This window comes from Adelges cooleyi, unplaced genomic scaffold (assembly GCF_023614345.1).
Source record: "Adelges cooleyi isolate 19-005CV unplaced genomic scaffold, UGA_ACOO_1.1 ACOO_flye_CR_arks_rails_tigmint_CR_PRNA_376, whole genome shotgun sequence".
Taxonomy (NCBI): Eukaryota; Metazoa; Arthropoda; class Insecta; order Hemiptera; family Adelgidae; genus Adelges; species Adelges cooleyi.
The window spans coordinates 9,472,379-9,490,983 of NW_026096053.1; the positions used below are offsets into that span (position 1 = coordinate 9,472,379).

At 28.6% G+C, this 18,605-nt stretch overlaps 4 protein-coding genes across 6 annotated transcripts; 2 read left to right on the forward strand and 2 right to left on the reverse strand.

The window, feature by feature from the left end:
• Positions 1–2,407: 2,407 nt before the first annotated feature.
• Positions 2,408–8,655, forward strand: LOC126840285 (insulin-degrading enzyme). Of its 2 annotated transcripts, XM_050575925.1 has the most exons (22): positions 2,408–2,577; positions 2,960–3,136; positions 3,726–3,933; positions 4,028–4,197; positions 4,636–4,758; positions 4,851–5,053; positions 5,108–5,308; positions 5,381–5,518; positions 5,621–5,724; positions 5,803–5,905; positions 5,978–6,073; positions 6,137–6,246; positions 6,438–6,582; positions 6,651–6,761; positions 6,837–6,957; positions 7,122–7,213; positions 7,288–7,399; positions 7,490–7,647; positions 7,713–7,847; positions 7,917–8,126; positions 8,213–8,329; positions 8,407–8,655. In XM_050575925.1, the coding sequence occupies exons 2-22, from the start codon at positions 2,980–2,982 to the stop codon at positions 8,512–8,514; spliced, it is 2,922 nt and encodes a 973-aa protein (XP_050431882.1). In that variant the 5' UTR covers positions 2,408–2,577; positions 2,960–2,979; the 3' UTR covers positions 8,515–8,655. The 2 variants fall into 2 exon arrangements, with proteins under 2 accessions (XP_050431882.1, XP_050431880.1); XM_050575923.1 differs by lacking the exon at positions 2,408–2,577 and having other exon boundaries at positions 2,814–3,136.
• Positions 8,656–10,502: 1,847 nt separating this feature from the next.
• On the reverse strand, positions 10,503–12,750 carry LOC126840286 (uncharacterized). The gene is made up of 3 exons (XM_050575926.1): positions 11,960–12,750; positions 11,001–11,629; positions 10,503–10,919 (listed from the first exon to the last, which is right to left on the reverse strand). The coding sequence occupies exons 1-3, from the start codon at positions 12,557–12,559 to the stop codon at positions 10,631–10,633; spliced, it is 1,518 nt and encodes a 505-aa protein (XP_050431883.1). The 5' UTR covers positions 12,560–12,750; the 3' UTR covers positions 10,503–10,630.
• Positions 12,751–12,953: 203 nt separating this feature from the next.
• On the forward strand, positions 12,954–15,061 carry LOC126840332 (peptidyl-tRNA hydrolase 2, mitochondrial-like). 2 transcript variants are annotated; one of them, XM_050575993.1, is made up of 2 exons: positions 12,954–13,367; positions 14,707–15,061. In XM_050575993.1, the coding sequence occupies exons 1-2, from the start codon at positions 13,119–13,121 to the stop codon at positions 14,947–14,949; spliced, it is 492 nt and encodes a 163-aa protein (XP_050431950.1). In that variant the 5' UTR covers positions 12,954–13,118; the 3' UTR covers positions 14,950–15,061. The 2 variants fall into 2 exon arrangements, with proteins under 2 accessions (XP_050431950.1, XP_050431949.1); XM_050575992.1 differs by lacking the exon at positions 14,707–15,061 and adding an exon at positions 14,036–14,699 and having other exon boundaries at positions 12,956–13,367.
• Positions 15,062–15,574: 513 nt separating this feature from the next.
• On the reverse strand, positions 15,575–18,495 carry LOC126840330 (transmembrane protein 161B). The gene is made up of 11 exons (XM_050575990.1): positions 18,141–18,495; positions 17,662–17,765; positions 17,459–17,588; positions 17,202–17,395; positions 16,854–17,072; positions 16,660–16,776; positions 16,433–16,600; positions 16,169–16,343; positions 16,006–16,102; positions 15,827–15,942; positions 15,575–15,766 (listed from the first exon to the last, which is right to left on the reverse strand). The coding sequence occupies exons 1-11, from the start codon at positions 18,144–18,146 to the stop codon at positions 15,647–15,649; spliced, it is 1,446 nt and encodes a 481-aa protein (XP_050431947.1). The 5' UTR covers positions 18,147–18,495; the 3' UTR covers positions 15,575–15,646.
• Between the last annotated feature and the right edge of the window lie 110 nt (positions 18,496–18,605).

Sequence of the window (18,605 nt, forward strand, 5' to 3'; positions counted from 1 at the left end):
ATCGAAATGATTATTAAGTGTTGAAATAAATAAACTTTGGCCATTTTCAAAAAGGTTAACTTTTAGGGATATACTCTTTTTAAACTGTCGAGTTCCGCCATACAGCAAAATACAATGGAAATTATACACTACACGCTGCGCAATAGTCATTCAGGACATGCTGTATTAACGATGTTCTGTTAAATTAATATTTTAACCAATCGTTAAATAATCAATAATAATCACCCTATTATAATATTATCTATGCGTAGGACATTTTTATAATTATTCTGTCATTCTAATAGACAAGAGATCGGTTATGTAACGCACCATTTAATTTTTTTAAATCACACTAACCTCATTGGACATTAACTTTTATTAACGACTAGAATTTTGATGATTGCTATTAAAGTTCTAAGTGGTTAGTACGTTGTATCGCGAGTATATCTTTATAGTTACAATAATTATTACATTATTATGGTTGTATTACAAGCACGGAATTCATGATCTAATCTGACATTACGCGCAAATATTCTTTATATTATGAATTCAGGATTTCTATAGAATTTTTTTAATACAATAAAATAAAATATTATATTAACCCATGTCTCAAAGACATTTTTTTATACTTTTTGTTGTTACTAAAAAATTGCATTAAAATGTTTGGTCGTTAATTGTTTTATTTTTTATACTACATTATGCTCTACAAATTTTCTTAATGATTTCAGTATGAAATGTCTACCTATAGGTATATTATGTATATATATATATATATATATATATATATATATATATATATATTATATAATAACGCATTATGCGTAGTTGACAAAGTGTTGTCCACTTATTCTTTCTAATGGTTATAGCTTACAAAATTGTATTTTTTAAGTGATTTTGGTATTAGAATTAGTCGTTTCTGTAAAACTAAAATTATCAGTGCACTTTTGATACCCGTGCACTATGCCATTGGTACTTTTCACGGATAATAACTAATAATGTGGCCTATAATATCATATCGCAAATGAGTAATGACACTGCTGCGGGTTTGCTTGTAGTATTTCTTTGTAATATGAATTATCAATTTTCAAACACAAATCTATTAACATTTTGACGACTGTCTGGATAATTATAGCGATATACTGTATATGATAGTGTATGAGTTGAATACGTTTGAAAATGAATAAATCTATACAATTCCACGCGCGTCTTAAAATGTGTATCTTTTGTCCCACTTCATGTTACAGTGTGTAGAATGCTAATTCGTACGGTCTTATTAACGTAGGCAGTAGGTACATAACTCATGGCCGTTCTTATAATTTTAGCTATAAGTATAATTTAGTCTATGATTTTGGTAATGTTAAACTAATTATATAACTATTTTTTTAGCTGAACTGGTGATAACGGCCATCTATATCAATATAAAAAATTTGTTTTTACTAATGCAATCAATGCCGAGTGTCTGGGAGGGTAAATACCCCATTGATTTAGTGGATAAGATGGGTGGCTGATTTCGTTTATTCTGTGGTCATGCTATAGGATTAAAATAAATAATGTTTTTATGTTATGAGGCAATTTTTTTTTTGGTGGGTAGGTAGGTGTAAAGTATGTTTTCCCTCAGATGTAGTGGATGGTTTAGCGCCACTGGTTGTAATATTGAAGAGAGGCAGGGCTGTCTCAGGCAAACAGAGTTTGGGGACCCTTTAAGAAAAACAATTGAAAAAAACGCCACTACTTTTATGATAGATATAATGTCTTTGTTCACATAATATGTATATTATAATATATTATATTACACATTAATACATTTATCTATATAGGTAATTATTGGCGGACGTACTGTTCTTGAATCGTTACTATCATGATTTTGATAGTCTTAAATTTATAAAAAAAAAAATTGTTTTTTTTATTTTTTTGAATTTATTCATTGAAGATGTTTGATTTCAACACGATAAACATCTATTGAAATGTAAATAATATAACATATTATGTTTCTTTTAGAGTACCTAATGAATACGATCAATTAATAATTAATACATGACGTATATTATAGGCTTTAGTGTTCCAATTAATTTAACCAACGATCATATTATATTTCTATTAGTGCGAACATTTGCCGATCTTACATCGTCATCAATACTCAGTGAAATACGTCAAGATTGAACAGTATTTTCATAAATTTGACCTCGGCGTAAACGTCTCAATAAAAATTTATACTTACGCATCCTATAAACGACGCGAGATGAATTTTTAAAAAATCAATTTCGCGTTCATTGGCCTTCCGTTGTATTAACTTGATATACTTTTTTTTTATACATTAGGTACTTACAAACCATCGTTTCAAACACGACAGTATTATACATACCGGTTTTGAAAATACCGTTTTCCCGCCTGTGCGACGACTTACCGAACAGTTGTGAATCGCGTGATAACGACGTGTAAATGGAATATTGTTATTGATATTATAAATTCATGATTGTTTTATTTTCGAAGAAAAACCTAATTTGCGAATTGATACCGATAGGTCCATAGGTGAATTAAAGTTATCCTGGTGTCGTTGGAAGATTTGTTTGCGCGTTGCAGAATTAATATTGTTTTAAGGTAAGTAAAGCGCGTATATCTTTTCGTTGATTTTTAAGAATCCGCCGGAAATTGCGTAGAAACACACGATGTGACCCACACTCGTTATGTTATTTTGAACGAACGATGAAATACACCGTGGCTATTGGTAAACGAGCAATGGGTTGTGATTTATCAATCTATAAATCTCAATATTTTGCCCAGTCATTACCGACACAATGCTCCTTTCTCGATTTCTAACCCGGCCGTCAAAGCTGGTTTACATTGCTAACCATGCGCTGTCTGTGGTCGTGCGTGCCTCTGCTGCTGCTGCTGCTGCTGGCGGCGACTTGTACCGAACATGGCAACCGAGCGCGGCTGTCTCAGAGTGGCAATTACAAATATTCGTATTCTTCTTTTAAAGGCAAATCACTACCTTTGGCCATGTCCGACAAGGTTGAAAAACGTATCGAGAACATCGAAAAGTCAATTGGAGATTCACGGGTCTATCGTGGATTGAAGTTGAAGAATGGTCTGACCGCTTTGTTGATCAGCGATCCTGATACAGACAAATCGGCCGCTTCGTTGTCTGTGGCTGTCGGTAGGATATATGTTCTGTAATATTTACCTAAATTAATAATTATGTTAATTGTCCATTATACTAACTACCTACGTAACATAAAAAAAAAAAAAAAATACAAAATCTCTAAACAAAATAAAAGATACATGTTATCGGTTTTAATATTCAAATATATTCAATTTAAACAGATTTTATTACACGTAAATATCATACGAGAAATTTAATCAAACTAATTTACATCCGTTTTTTAAAATATTAATTCTTTGTTTTGTTATTTTTTTCCATAATTATTGTGTTTATTTTGAACATTTACAAGATTTTAAAATGTTTACAAAATAGTTTTGTTTTTGAAAATTTAAATTTTTGTAGTCCGATACACATGAGTACTTATGTAGATTTTTATAGTTACAATTTTATTGTAACTAAAAATATTTTATCATTTAATTTAACTTTTATGATATGACTATTCTCATCAGTTTGGCTTAACATTTAGCCTGCAACTTTAGTATTGTTAAAATATACTTAGTTATTTAGCTAAACTCATGAGAAAAGCCATTTGAGAAATTATTATTAATTTTAATAAAAATAAATTTAATATTTTTTTATTTAGGAAGCTTAAGTGAACCAAAAGATTTGCCGGGCTTAGCTCATTTTTGTGAACATATGCTGTTTTTGGGAACGAAGAAATATCCAGTAGAGAACGAATTTACACAGTTCTTAGTTCAAAACGGAGGATCGTATAATGCTTATACAGCCAACGATCACACAAATTATTATTTTTCCACAAAGACTGACGCACTTGAACCATCTTTAGATAGGTTAAGATCACTGCTTAATTATTTTATTTACATTTAATGTGGTTAGACCATTTGTTGTTATAACTAAACACAATTTTTTGGGGGGCTTTATTAGATTTGCACAATTTTTCCTAGAACCGTTGTTCACCACCAGTGCAACAGAAAGAGAAATCAATGCTGTTAATTCAGAGCACGAGAAAAACGTGGCTGATGATTTTTGGCGTTTGGCCCAACTCGAAAAAAATGCTGCTGATTCAAATCATGCTTACAATCAATTTGGAACAGGTAAATATTAATTTAATTTTTACATTATTTTAATAGTAATAATAACTTATAGTTGTTATAACTTGTATAAACACAATTTTATTCGAGTAACATTTATGTTATTAAAAACTGAATGATAATTAAAGTTGTGGAATAACACTTACAATCCTTAGGAAAACTTTGTTAATAAAGTAAAATCATATTTCAATATTAAATGCTTATTTATATGCTCCACGTGTAGCTTATTTTATTTGAATATGTTTATTTACATAGAATTTTTTTTGTTAATTATGAAGCTATACAAATGAGTAATAATTTGTATTTATATTCATATTTATAATAATAACGCCCATAAAACGAATAAAATAATGTCATAATTAAATAAATATCATGTTAGTGTATCAGCTGCATTTTAAACTATGAACAAAATTACAAATTCTATTTATATATTTTCTATAGGAACAAAAGAAACGTTGTGGGATAATCCAAATTCAAGAAATATTAGTGTCCGCGACAAGTTATTGGAATTTCATTCAAAATGGTACTCGTCACATTTGATGTTCCTTTCGGTATTAGGAAAAGGTAAATAAATAAAATTTTTTTTGTATTTATAAAATATATTTCTTGATAACTTTAAAAATGAATTGTTAAAAACGATCAATTTGTTTTAAAAGAGGATTTGGATACTCTGGAATCACTCGTTGGAAATTTGTTTGGAGACATTCAAAAGAGAGAAGTCGACATGCCAGTCTGGACGGATCCTATCTATACAGAGGAACAACTAGGAACCAAGACTATTGTAGTACCTGTTAAAGACATCAGAGCGCTATCAGTTAATTTTCTAATCCCAGACCAAAACGAATACTACCAAAGCATGGTAAGTTAACTTACTCTGTCAAAAAAATTTGTATATAAATTATTTCAATTTCAGCCAAATCGATATTTGAGTGCGTTATTCGGTCACGAAGGACCTTCCAGTATATTGACCGTGTTGAAAAAGAAAGGATGGTCCAGTAAATTGTCGGCAGGCAACAAATTTGAAGCTAGAGGCATTGAACTTTTCGATATTGATGTTGATCTAACGGAACAAGGTGTCGATCATGTGGACGACATAATAAAATTAATTTTTCAGGTATTCTTTTTTACTTTACTCTTTTAACAAATATGTTTATTGATATGTTTTTTTTTTGTTTTTGTTTTATAGTATGTCAATATGTTGAAACGCGAGGGCCCTCAGGAATGGTTTCACCAAGAAAATAAAGAAATAAGTGCGATGCAATTTCAGTTTAAAGATAAAGGATCGCCATTGGATTATGTATATCGTCTGTCTTCCCACATGATTGTATGTATACTAATATTTATGACTAATTAAAAAAAAAATGCTAAAAAATATTTAGTTATTTTGGTTGTAAAAAAAAAAACCTATGTTTATGTATTTGTTTAGAATTACAAATTGGAAGATGTTTTAACTGCAGAATATTTAATAAAAGAGTGGAGACCAGATTTGATTACGGAACTTTTGACTTACTTCAGGCCAGAAAATATGAGGTACGAAACAGAGTAGCTAATACGATTTTATTAGATACATAATAGTTATTAGCTTTTTGTTGGTTTTTCTCCTATTAGAGTTACAGTTGTATCCAACGTGTTTAAAGATAAAACAAGCTCTGTTGACAAATATTACGGGACACCTTACACTATTAGCAAAATTCCAGTCGAGACTTTAAATGTAATAATTTTGATTTTGACTTTACTTATAAATACTATTTTATATAAAACTTAAAATTTTACTGAATTACAGGAATGGAAAAAAGAAGACACGTTAGAAGATTTTAAAATGCCATCCAAAAATGAATTTATTGCTACAGATTTTAGTTTGGTGCCTCTCGAAAAAAACGTACATTAACTGGACTATAATTTATTTGTGCGATTTATTATAATTGTAATCGTAATTTTATAGGAACCAGAACATCCGCACATTATTCACGAATCAAAGATTTTGAGATCTTGGTTTAAAAAAGATACCGAATTTCGTTTTCCTAAGGCTTTTGTCTCTATTGACTTTTTCAGGTAATATCACGTTACAAACAAAAATTTAAATAATAAAAAATATTTTAATGTTTGTGAAATCTATTACTGTTATGGTAATGCTGTTTGGATAATTAGAGAAGAATTTTTTGTAATTTTGGTGTTGTTATTTTTTTCTTCAATATGAACTAAATTAATATTTAAAAAAATTTAATTGGTTTTTCTGTGTTTAGTCCTATTGTAATGAGTGATCCATTCAATTGCAATGTCATGAGTATGTTTGTGAGACTGTTCAATGAAGATTTTTCTGAATACACTTGGGATGCAACTAGAGCTAGTCTACATTTAGTCATTAAGCCTAGTAGTTACGGTTTTAAGGTACATTTTTTCATATAATATCAATTATTATGTAATTTTGTTTATTAATTTAATATCTGTGTACGTAGATGCAACTGAGTGGATTCAACCACAAATTAGACATATTATTAAAAAAAACAATTGACAAACTGCTAACGTTTAAAAGTGACCCACTGAGATTTGACATAATCAAAGAAGAAGTAAATGGCTATTATTTTTTTTATTCATAATACTATGAATAATTGACAAATAACAATTTTAAAAATTATTTATAGAAAATTAGAGACTTGAAGAATATTGCCATGGAACAGCCTTATCACAGCGCTATGCGTTACAACTCAGTTATTTTATCAGAAGCTGCTTGGACACCAAATGAGTTATTAGCGTCTCTCGAAGGTAATACATTTTAATTTCGAACTGTTTACTTATTTCTTCCAAACTGATAAGTTTTATTTAATAGAAAAGTATTTGTGTACATGAATTATATAAATCACAATATCACGATCTGACTGTAAAAAAAAATTAAAACAAGATTGCATTACGATTTTATGCTTTTACAGATGTGAAAATAGAAAATATTGAAGAGTTTACAGGAAAATTCTTATCAAACATGTTCATGGAGTCCCTAATTTATGGAAATATTGATAAAGCTGTAAATATATATTTGTTATTAACATTTTTTTTTATTCATCAAACCACAATTATTAATTTAAGAATAAATTATAGAAAGCTTTAGATCTTATACAAATTTTGGAAACTCCATTTACCACTCGCCAAGGATTCCGTAAACTATTACCTCGCCAGATGGTGAGATCTAGGGAAGTCCAAATCGAGGATGGTCAGTGTTTTTGAGTTATTAAAAGGATCATTTTTGATATTATAAAACACGGCATTTCAGTTTGGTTTTTATTATTCTAAAAAAATTTAGGAGAAAATGCATTGTTTGAAACAACGAGTGATCATCACAGTAGCTCGTGTGTCTACATTCATTTACAGTGCGGTCTTCAGTCTACGTTGAATAATATGGTTGTCAGTCTGTTTAATGAGATAATCAAAGAATCTTGTTTCAATACACTTCGTACACAGGTGATTGCGAAGAAGCTCATATTTGTATTTTAACTGTAACAACATGTGTGTATTGATATTTTTAGGAACAACTCGGTTACATTGTATTTAGTTCGTCGAGCAGAAGTCACGGAGTGTTAAATTTACGTATAATTGTGCAGTCCGATCGCACTCCGATGTATGTTGATTCTAGAATAGAAAACTATTTGAATACTATTCAGGTTGGTGTTGGATTGATTGTTGACATCATATTTGTGATTTATTATTAATAAAATTATCAACAATTATAGGATTTGTTGGATAAAATGCCAGATGAAGAATTTGTAAAATACAAAGACGCTTTAGCTGTCAAGCTGTTGGAAAAGCCCAAGGGATTGATGAAACAGGCTGGCGTGTATCAGATAGAAATAGACACCCAGGATTACAACTTCAACAGATCCCTAATCGAAGTAGAAGCATTAAAAACTATTAAGAAAAACGATATCGTACAATTCTATTGCGTAAGTCTTTTTGTGTTATAAGCTACAAAATATAATAGATATTTAATTTAAACACATCTAATTCTTATTGTAATATTATAATATAGGAACAAATCAATCGACTTGGGCCGAAAAGACATAAGTTTGCTGTACACGTTAAGTCTACTCTGAAAAATACTGCTAACGCATCTGTAGAAGATAATAATTTGTTGGCTAGCACTAATGTTTGTATATTTCTTCAAATGTAACATAAATAAATTTTATTTGAAGTTATTGAATCAATGTCAAATTTTTGTTTCAGATTTCATTTATTACGGACATCACAGACTTCAAAAAGAAACACCGCTTGTATCCGCTGCCAAGTCCATTTATACCGGTTGGATTGTCCTCCACAAAATCTAAATTGTGATCCAACTTTTGCATTAATTATTTTTAAAAAATATTTATATTATTTCATAATGTATATTGTACCATTATAAAAAAAAAAATATTGTAATAAACAATATTTAATCAAAAATACTAACTTTGTTATAAAAACATTTTTTTTAGAGCAAGTGATTCAAATCATTGCAAAAGTAGATTTTGATTGTGGATTACGTTTTTAATATCAGAAATAATTTACATAATTTAATTTTAAATGCACCGTTTAAAAAAAAGTCTAGTAATGCTTTAGAACGAAATTGGCCATTGATCCTTAATCTGGTTTTAGGTAAAACAAAGAAAATTACTGTAATTTTTAAACAAATTAAATAAAATAATTTCATACACTTTTATTGATGTGATATGTTTACGCCAATATAAAATCACTAAAAATTGTTTTTTTAAATGAAGATTTAAAAAATAAAAGCAACTTTACAGTCACGAGTAGTTTGCAGTCTATTTTGTTATAATTATCACAAATATAATTAATATATTATATAATTATATTTACTTGTATACTTATGCAAACATTAAAAACAGGGGCATAAAAACTTGATTATATTAAACTTCAACTGGAGTTTCCTCAGCCACCTCCATAAATATGCCCCTGAGTAAAAATATTCATTATTTATTACATTGTTTTTTATTATTAAAAAAAAAAAACATTTACAAAATTGTGATCCATTGGTATGAATGAGCACGCTTATGTGACAATGTATACTTCTTTACAATATCATTTCGATATTGTAACAACTCCCCGAATTAAGCAATTTAATCAATTATATTTTTTTTTCACAATAGTTTTAGAGAACAGTACATAGAAAATTTGAGAACTAAAATTGTGTTGATAATAAATTACTACAACTACTCTCACATATCTTTAATCCTTGTTGGTATCATCTACATCTTAAAATTTGATAATTTTTTTTGTTTTTAAAACGTGTGTTTAACAATAATTGTATGAATAGAGATATCCCGAGTAACTATGATAACAAAAAATAAGTATAATGTATATTATTAAATAGAATACTACTTAAAAAAAACTATCATACAATCATTTGTGTTAAAACTATAAAGCAAAATATGTCTGTTTTATTAGAAAACACTAAATTAATAAATAAGATAAAACAAAAACTCATCATCAACAGATTAGGTTAGATATCTACAACGCAGTCTACAAAATCTTATTTTTTTGAATAATTGTATTAATTAGGTTATTTTTATTGAGCATTATATAAATCTAAATTCATTAGTTTTCTCGTATCTTTTGTAATTTTTGCAATGCAAATTGTAATAAAGCCTCTGTATAATACAATATTAGGAGTTAATATTCCTTGTATGACTAACAAATTTTAAGTGTAAGGTGAAATGAGTTCCAGAGATTAATTTAGCACGCAGTTATGTTTGTAGCTTTAGTAGCTACTTATCAGTTCAGGCAATAGTAATTATATGATCAATATAAAGATCATTAAATGATGTTATCTGTTTAAAAATCATTACAGGAAATTCTTTCTTTAGAAAAAAAACTATGTATAAATGTTAAAAAATAGTTGTTCAATGTTTACAATTATTACAGTCGAGGGGGCCAAACAAATATGCAGCTGGTAACTCTGCTGGCTAGACCTCTTCCACCAGTCGAAGATGAAATTTTCAGAAATTTAATAAAAAAATACGAGTTTGACAGCCGGGGATTCGTCTGAAAGCAGAAATGCCAACTGTACATCTGTTTCCCTCCTATCATTTAAAATTATACAAAAATGACATATTCAGTATATATATATACATAAAAACACGTAAAGAATAATTTTAAGTTTTTACAAAATTATTTAACTATGTTGTATTTAGGCTGACAATTAATTCTTTTAAAACATATTATTTTATTTAATATTTATATATTATATATAAAAATAAAACAAAGATAAAATAAATTCATTTCTGAATATGAAAACTGTAAAATTAAAAAAAAAACAATTTTAAGTTTAATTTATACTTAAAAACCAGCATCTGTCATTTAAATGATATAAAATAATGGTAATTAACTGAAATCTACAATATTAATTGTCACACTGTGCAAATACCAATCCAAATATAAATTTCTCAGTAGATTAAAAAATTTCTTCTATCTCTTCATTGTCTTCAATATTTTCTTCGTTAATATCAACTAATAAGCTGTCAATTTTAGATGTATCACTGCTATTATGAGATATGAGCTTATGGCCATCTAAATGCTTAGGAGTTTTAAAATGACCGTGACACATGTCACAATAATTAGCTACTCTGTCTTCTAAATCTCGATCTTTGAATGACCAATAAACACTGTCGACGTGTTCATCTGAATGTTGTTTCATTTCGAGCATATCTAAAGCCAAATAACTACAATCCGATGCTGTGCACCTAATAAAACAAATTTTTTTTTTTAGATTTCAATAAAACAGCAATGCAATAATAGAAGAAAACCAATAGAACTGTGTTTACCTGATAAACTTATTACGCAACAATTCTTCACGCCATTTTGTTAAATGATTGTAAGGAATATCATAAGACTTTCGTTTAAAGGAATGTTTCAATTCATAATCTTCATCATCAGTGTCTTCGATTTTACGTTTTACATTTTCATTGTTTTCAGACTGTAATTCTAGTCCATCTTCTGTTTCCACGAGTTTAAAACCACATTCTTCCTCTGTTAAATGCTTATATCCCTCTTCGTGGTGGTGCAAGAGATGCGTTTTTAGTTTATTTGAAGATGTCGTTCTACCTCCACATATAGAACATTCAAAATCGTCCAAATATGGTTCGTAACAGGTAGCAAAATGTTCATTCATATCATCCAAATCAAATGCCATATATTTGCATGAATTATGATTACAATGAACAAAGCCATTTTTTAATCCGTGAATCCATGTTTTGACCTGATGGTCAGTCGGATTATTTACGTTCACTTCAGAGCAAATAGAATCGTTATCAGCTAGGTCTTCTTGAATTTTCCATTGCGAGTAAGTGACAACTTTGCTGTCTGCATTTATGGCACTCGACGTTGAATGGCCATATTGACCCATGGGATATGACTGGATTTTATTATCATCATCTAGATCATCTTCTTTCTCCTAATATAAACAATACAATTTTAGTAAGAAATAATAATTAAAAAAAAAAAATTGTTTTAAAAAAATATTATGTTGAGCTTTATAGGACTTTATGCTGAAGTTCTAAAAATTGGTACGAAATTAATACAATTTTAATTTTAATAAATTAGTTTAGTAGAAAATGTTTACTGGTATATTTGGAAATATATTTATTTATTATCATAAAATATTAATATACCTGCAAGAATACTTGCAGGCAACATAATATTTTTAAAAAACATTCTCATCGAGGCTACAGTTCTAGGCAAATTAATTTATATCAATTTGATTACTACAGTTACAACAATTTACCTGTTTAATTGGAAACAATAAATCTTTGTGGTGATTGTTCTGGTGGTACTGAAGTGCTTGTTGTGAAGATGTGTAACCTTTGCAGTGACGACAATAAAACTTTGATGACGTATCTGGGTCCTCACCTAGACATTTTTCGTAATGCTGTTCTAACTCGGGCAATTTGTAACTAATAAAATGACATTCCGGCATAAAACATTGAGTATATCCCCGAGTTTTGATGTCTGTAGTCCAAGAAGCTATCTGTTGGTCAGTCAATGTAGGCTTGATGATAATAGACATAACGTCAGAATCTTTATGATTATTGTGCTTATGATAATCAAGCGCTTCCTGAGAAGTGGTCTGGCCGCCACAAGTAGGACATACAAAGTTACCAGCTACCTCACCACGACATGTCTTGAAGTGTTCCCTCATGTCATCAATACAATATGCAATATACCGACAATGCTGGAGATGGCATCGAACGAACCCATTTTTTTCTAACATGATGGACCATGATTTGATGTGCACTGGCCGACTGCTTCGTTTTCTGAACAACCCTTGTACTGGTGCAGGAGTTGTTGGGGCAGATAAAGTGATTGTCACTTCCTCCTTTGGCATAATGACAATATCGTGTATATTTTATTAGGTTATATTTACAAAATATTAAATTTCAATTGACAGACAATTAGCTAAATAAAAATAAATAAGTACAAAGCTTTAAGTAAATTTCACAAACACTTTTAGACAACCAATACATTCAACTGTCGGCTATGCTAAATTGCTATCAATTCTGACTATCAAACACTAAAAAATCAGTATAGTTCCATTTCAATATTATTGTTAATAACGGGATAACAGCTACAAAACATAATAATTATAAATACTTTTCCATGATATTTGAAACAATTTGAGGTTATAAATAAATCAATAATTTATTTTTGATATCATGAACCGATTACAATACTGATAACGCAAAAACTGTTGTTATCAGTTATCACATCGTTACAGCAATGGTAATTTAAATAGGATAAGCTTTTTAAATTGAACTTTTAACCAAAATTAATTTCTTTATTTTGTGTTTCTACTTGAACTTGGCCATTTTAAAATTTATTGTGTTGTATTACAATACCTACATTAATATAATAAACTGTTATTTGTATACCTTTGTATTTCTATAATGGTATTCTTACAGGAATATGCTTTAGATACGTTTTTCAAAGGATTAATTATTGGTGTAATAACAGGTGTAGTCTTGAATAAAGTTCCAAATTATATTTATAGTCTAATACGGAATAATAGGATTATAAAAGACGAGGTTAAATCAAATTCTAAACCTGAACCAGTATCATCTACGAAAGACGAGTATAAAATGGCATTATTAGTTCGACATGATTTAAAAATGGGGAAAGGAAAAGTCGCTGCGCAGGTAATATTTCATCTAGTACTAAGAACTATAAAGCCACCTTTAAATTTTAAAGCTTTATCAACGACTGAATAGATTTAGTCATATTTTATTAAGTTATTCTTATTTTAAGGTAGCTAAGACCAACTTCCCAAACCAGCGGTAAATTCCCTATTACCGTGCATAGTTTAATATGCTGTTCTCCACAGGATTCATTCGCTAAATAGATACTAATTAAAATGTATAATTATAGTGAACCGAGGTGGCCTTTATACATATTTTAATTTTTTGACAACGCTAAATTATCTCTTTTAGTATCGTTAATTAATCATAAATTAAACTATAAACTATTTTTAATCAAAGACCCATTATAGTTTTCTTGGTGCGTGTATAGGAGTTATAATGACAGGTGTGTAGCCACTAGCTTGGGTCCATCAAATCCGTAAAATTAACCAAAAATTAAAACATTTCTTTGGCCATCAATCCAATTCACTTGTAATGGGATCTAAATAATTTTAAATACATTTAGCTATGTCTATAGACATAGCTTGTATATTATACTTATAAGTATAATATACTAATAAGGTCAAGGTATAACCAGTTGTTTATTTGAGGCTCTCTCGTCCATTACTTTTACATGTAACGTAATGAATGGATTATAATTGCCATTTTAATTTATTTTTATTGCGTAGTGTTCACATGCAATGGTACATAGTTATGAAGCGGGTCTTAAGTTGATCCCAGGAGTTATAGCAAATTGGGAATTGAGTGGTAGACAAGTGGATGTATTCAAAATAGCAGATGAAGAAACCATGTTGAAGATTAGTGATTTGGCAGCCGCCGAAAATTTTAACGTGTATATAGTAGTTGATGCAGGGCGTACACAAGTAGCTCCCAAATCAAAAACAGTTATGGCTATAGGCCCAGCTAAATGTAGTCAACTTGACGAAATAACTAGAGAATTTGAAATATACTCTTGAATCTGTACTAGTTTTTTTTTTTTTTTAATGTAAAAAGTCTTTTGTGTTCTAGTGAACTCTAATAAAGGTTTTTAAAAACAAATGTTAAGGGATTAAGGATTAATGAAACATAAAAATTGTTTAAAATGTTAACATTTATTTTAACAATATATTGCTACGTTTACTTTAATTTTTTTAATTATAAATACTACATATGCCCCTGGATATAGGCAACCAAATATACAGTTCAGCAGTTAGTAAATAGGACCTTCTCTAAAAATTACCTATTTTGAATTGTTTTTTTTTCATAATACATAATTTTTGACGTTCAATACATTTCCTCTTTCCTCCTAAAATTGGTGACATTAATATTATTCAATTTGTCAAACTAATTATTGTTTTAGTGTGCAGCAGTATCAGTTACTGCATATAATAAAGGCAAACTGTGCAGACTGCCAAGTAAATGTGCAAGGGTTGTTTTACGAGCACCAGATATAAAAACTATTGAATATATCACAGAACAGTGCAAACAAGTAGGCATTCAAACAGCTGAATTTATAGAAAATGGAAACATTACTGTTCTTGCAATTGGTCCAGCTATTACTACATCTATCGATAATCAAGTAAAAAACTTTAAATTGTATTAAACAAATAAGGAATTTAATCATTATTTAAACTATGAATTGTTATTCCATATTTTATACTAAAAATATGTTTTATCTAATTTGTAATTTTATTAAAAAAATCTGGAGACTGAAAAAAGTGATTTACAATTATTTCATATTAATAAAATAGATATTTTTTTAAATAAATGCAATTATGTGTAATTAGATAATAAAATAAATGTATTATAGAAAATTAAAAAGATACATGTTGGATTTTAAATGATAATTATGAAGATTTCTTATAAAAGAGCTATTAGCACATCATTACTGTTTGCTTCAGTGGAAGGTAATTTTAAAATTTTTTTAAGAATAGGATTACCAGTGACACTGAATTCCATACTGGGGTGGGGCCTTTGGTCCGACCACTTTTCCAAAAATTGTACATTATATCTATAATAGTTCATGCTGAGGCCACTAAGTTTTGGAATTGCCCGACCAAATTTTTAAGACTTTGGAGTCACTAGACAAATGCATACATTTTAATGTGACCAGCATGTAAACAAGTTAGAGTTATAAATACATGACTATAGAAAAAATGTATGCACAAATAAAAACATTTTATGTTTGTGGTCACAAAGGAAAAATTACACAGATTGTAGTCAAAACAAAATATACAAATCATATTTTAATCTATGAATTAAAAACAATAAAACACACATACATGTAGACTGACTAATGCTTAAGTGGCACATAAATACGACTGATAAAAAACGCCCACTGATAATGACAAAAACCAGGCAAAACATATCCACCAAGTGGCAAATCCAAAAATTCCACGGTACACATCCACAGTCAGTATCTATTTAATAATAAAAATGTATTAAGAAATCTACTTTACTACTTAAACAAATATTATTACTTGTTTTAATGAGTGAATAGAAAAATATTGCTCGTTTTCTTTGAATGGTATGTTTTGTGTGTCGTTCATTGTCTTTAATGGTAAATTTGCAAACGGTTGTACCCAACTGAATTCACCTATAATACATAAGAGTTAATACATATCCATAAAAATGTATTACTTTATTTTACAAACAATACCTAATGTTTTGTAAAAGAATACGAAGAACAATATCATAACGAGGGGTATGATGTATTGAAGTACTACAACACACGTGTAGTAAAATATCACAGACACCTTAAATGTAACATAATTATTAATTTCTAGTTGTAAAAAATATTTTCTAAGTTAATTAAAAATTACTTGTTTTTGCAATTCTTTGTTAGTAATTCGGCCAACTTCTTTTTTTTGTCGCTCAAGACGTTCATAGGCCATATTTAGATAGGCTTGCATGTATATCGGCATAAGACATAATCGTTGAATTATTACAAACACAACTATCCAACATCGCAAACTCTCAAATTGTTCTAGTGACATTCTTGGTAATAAAAAAAGTATGTACATATATATATATATATATCTTAGTCATAGTAGTTATCATGAAAAAATTGACATTTATACACTTACAGTGGTTTATTCATTCCAGATAGATTTTTTGCTGTTAACAAATCGACCGCTATTGGTTTTACCCATAGTAAGACTAGTAAAAAATGACTGATTAGACTTATGTTCATTAGACATTTAATGAAATGGCCAGTGATATATTTTCCATAAAAACCGTTCCATTCGTAGTATCTAAAATAAAATAAAATATAAAAGAAGGATATTTTGATTGAAAACATTTTTAAATTTACTTGAGGCAGTCCAAATGCATTTTAGCTGTGCGTATTCCGGGAAAAACAAACATAGCTCCTGTAATTGCACTCCAAACCGCTAAACAAAATTTAATAATTAACTTTGATGCTGGACCCCTAAAGAGTATTAAAAGTTAAAATTAAATAGATTAATGTGTAATGTAATAACGTTGAATAAAATGTTAACAACTTACTGCGAAGACAATCCGTGATTACTTAAAAATTCTATTGAACTTTCATTAAAACTTTTGTAAGCAGTATCCAAACGAACATCTAGTTTGGATTCATCTATGATTAAAATAATCATAACAACGACTAGATAAACAAAAGCAGCTACAATTACAGTCGATCGTTCACCTGATGATTCAAAACCTCCTCGAAAGTATTCCAATGTCAAAGACATTAAAATTTTGCTAAATTAATAATAAATTAAGAAAATGTTTTGTCTGAAATGAATAATACTTAACATAAAGCATAATATAGATTATGACTTTAAAATAAATTCTTAATAAAAGTAATTTGGTTAATTGATAAAAGGATACAAAGCAAAAACAATAACTATTGCACACCATAGCATACTTAAATTTATTTCATTGACTATTGAAGAATAATAAGAATAAACTTCAGTGCTAATATAAACTAAAACTGCATAAAGAGAGAAATTCACTAGCCACTGGTACTCCATAAAGTAACGAAGCTGATATATTTCATGTTCTTGAATTGGCTGGTTTTGTAACTAAAGTAATACAAATATGATTAATATAATGACTACTTATAGTATTTAAATATCACTAATTACTTGAATGTCTAAATTTTTTGGTATTTGAAACATATCAATATTGTCGTTTTTTTTCAGTTTAGAATCTTTTTTTTTCAAGCCCAGTAGTTGCCTAAGCTCTTTATCAGTCGGATACAAGTATCGCACAAGTCTGTAGATATTATACATATTAGGTAAATAAAACTTGATTACAAAATCTTTTCTATTAGTAGATAATCACTTACCCCGTAGAACATAACGACCATTTAGCAAATGAGAAAATAGGACTAAGGCGATGGATAAAATTAACGGCAATCATTGTAATAATTAGTTGAACGCCTAGTAGAGACTAAAAAGAAAAAATAATAGGTTATTACAAACAATAAAAAAAACGATACAACTAAAGCTAAAAGAATATCAATTACACAAATAATACAATAACTAATGTGAAACATTAAAAATAATCTTTTTTTATTAAAAAAACCACCATTTAATATGATAATTAAATGAGAATTATCATTAATTATAATTACTTTTTTTAATATAAATTAATAATTTAATTTATATAAAAAAAAGTTTTAAGTACATTATAAGTAATTTTAAACCTTCTATAATAATATAAGAATGTAAACACCAATCATAATTTTGTAATAAAAAACCATAATAATTGTTCATTTGATTATATATTATATTATAATAAAATAAAATACTGTTTGTAATTTACCGCCATAGTAAGATCTTCTAACCCGTAGTCCGGCAAAGATTACAGAGCAGTTTAAAGTTTCTTCTCACCCAGCAGAAATACTATAAATAGCCGAATAGGACTTGAGCCGGGTAATGATCAATTTGGGCATCAAGTCATTTTAATATATACATTTTTTTATCTCTGGTACTCAGACATATTTTACTAATCTGTAAACACAAATTTCTTAAATGCTCAAATTCATTTCGACGTAGAACTGTATAATTAAACGTCAATCAAAGGAATGACTAGAATTTAAAATAATATAATTATTTTTACAAAAAATTTAAAATATCGATACAGTACAGAACCAGTAGGCATTAAATGATAATATATTATAGTATGCAATACTACTGTATCTATTATCTAACTATATCAGCAGCTATCTACATGCAATACAATATATTTTGGAAAAATCCGGGATATTTAAAATTAAAACGACTAAAG

What these genes read in the sequence shown, in the direction of transcription:
- LOC126840285 (XM_050575923.1), top strand. Translation starts at nt 2,830, where the DNA reads ATGCGCTGTCTGTGGTCGTGCGTGCCTCTGCTGCTGCTGCTGCTGCTG. An exon ending in TAATAAAATTAATTTTTCAG is followed by an intron (nt 5,309 to 5,380) that starts GTATTCTTTTTT and finishes TTTGTTTTATAG; the next exon opens with TATGTCAATATGTTGAAACG. An exon ending in GGAAGTCCAAATCGAGGATG is followed by an intron (nt 7,400 to 7,489) that starts GTCAGTGTTTTT and finishes AAAAAAATTTAG; the next exon opens with GAGAAAATGCATTGTTTGAA.
- LOC126840286 (XM_050575926.1), bottom strand. Translation starts at nt 12,559, where the DNA reads ATGCCAAAGGAGGAAGTGACAATCACTTTATCTGCCCCAACAACTCCT. An exon ending in TATTGTTTCCAATTAAACAG is followed by an intron (nt 11,630 to 11,959) that starts GTAAATTGTTGT and finishes TGTTTATATTAG; the next exon opens with GAGAAAGAAGATGATCTAGA. An exon ending in TTGCGTAATAAGTTTATCAG is followed by an intron (nt 10,920 to 11,000) that starts GTAAACACAGTT and finishes TTGTTTTATTAG; the next exon opens with GTGCACAGCATCGGATTGTA.
- LOC126840332 (XM_050575992.1), top strand. Translation starts at nt 13,119, where the DNA reads ATGGTATTCTTACAGGAATATGCTTTAGATACGTTTTTCAAAGGATTA. An exon ending in AAGGAAAAGTCGCTGCGCAG is followed by an intron (nt 13,368 to 14,035) that starts GTAATATTTCAT and finishes TTTATTGCGTAG; the next exon opens with TGTTCACATGCAATGGTACA.
- LOC126840330 (XM_050575990.1), bottom strand. An exon ending in TGGTCGTTATGTTCTACGGG is followed by an intron (nt 17,589 to 17,661) that starts GTAAGTGATTAT and finishes TAATATCTACAG; the next exon opens with ACTTGTGCGATACTTGTATC. An exon ending in ACAAAGAATTGCAAAAACAA is followed by an intron (nt 16,103 to 16,168) that starts GTAATTTTTAAT and finishes GTTACATTTAAG; the next exon opens with GTGTCTGTGATATTTTACTA.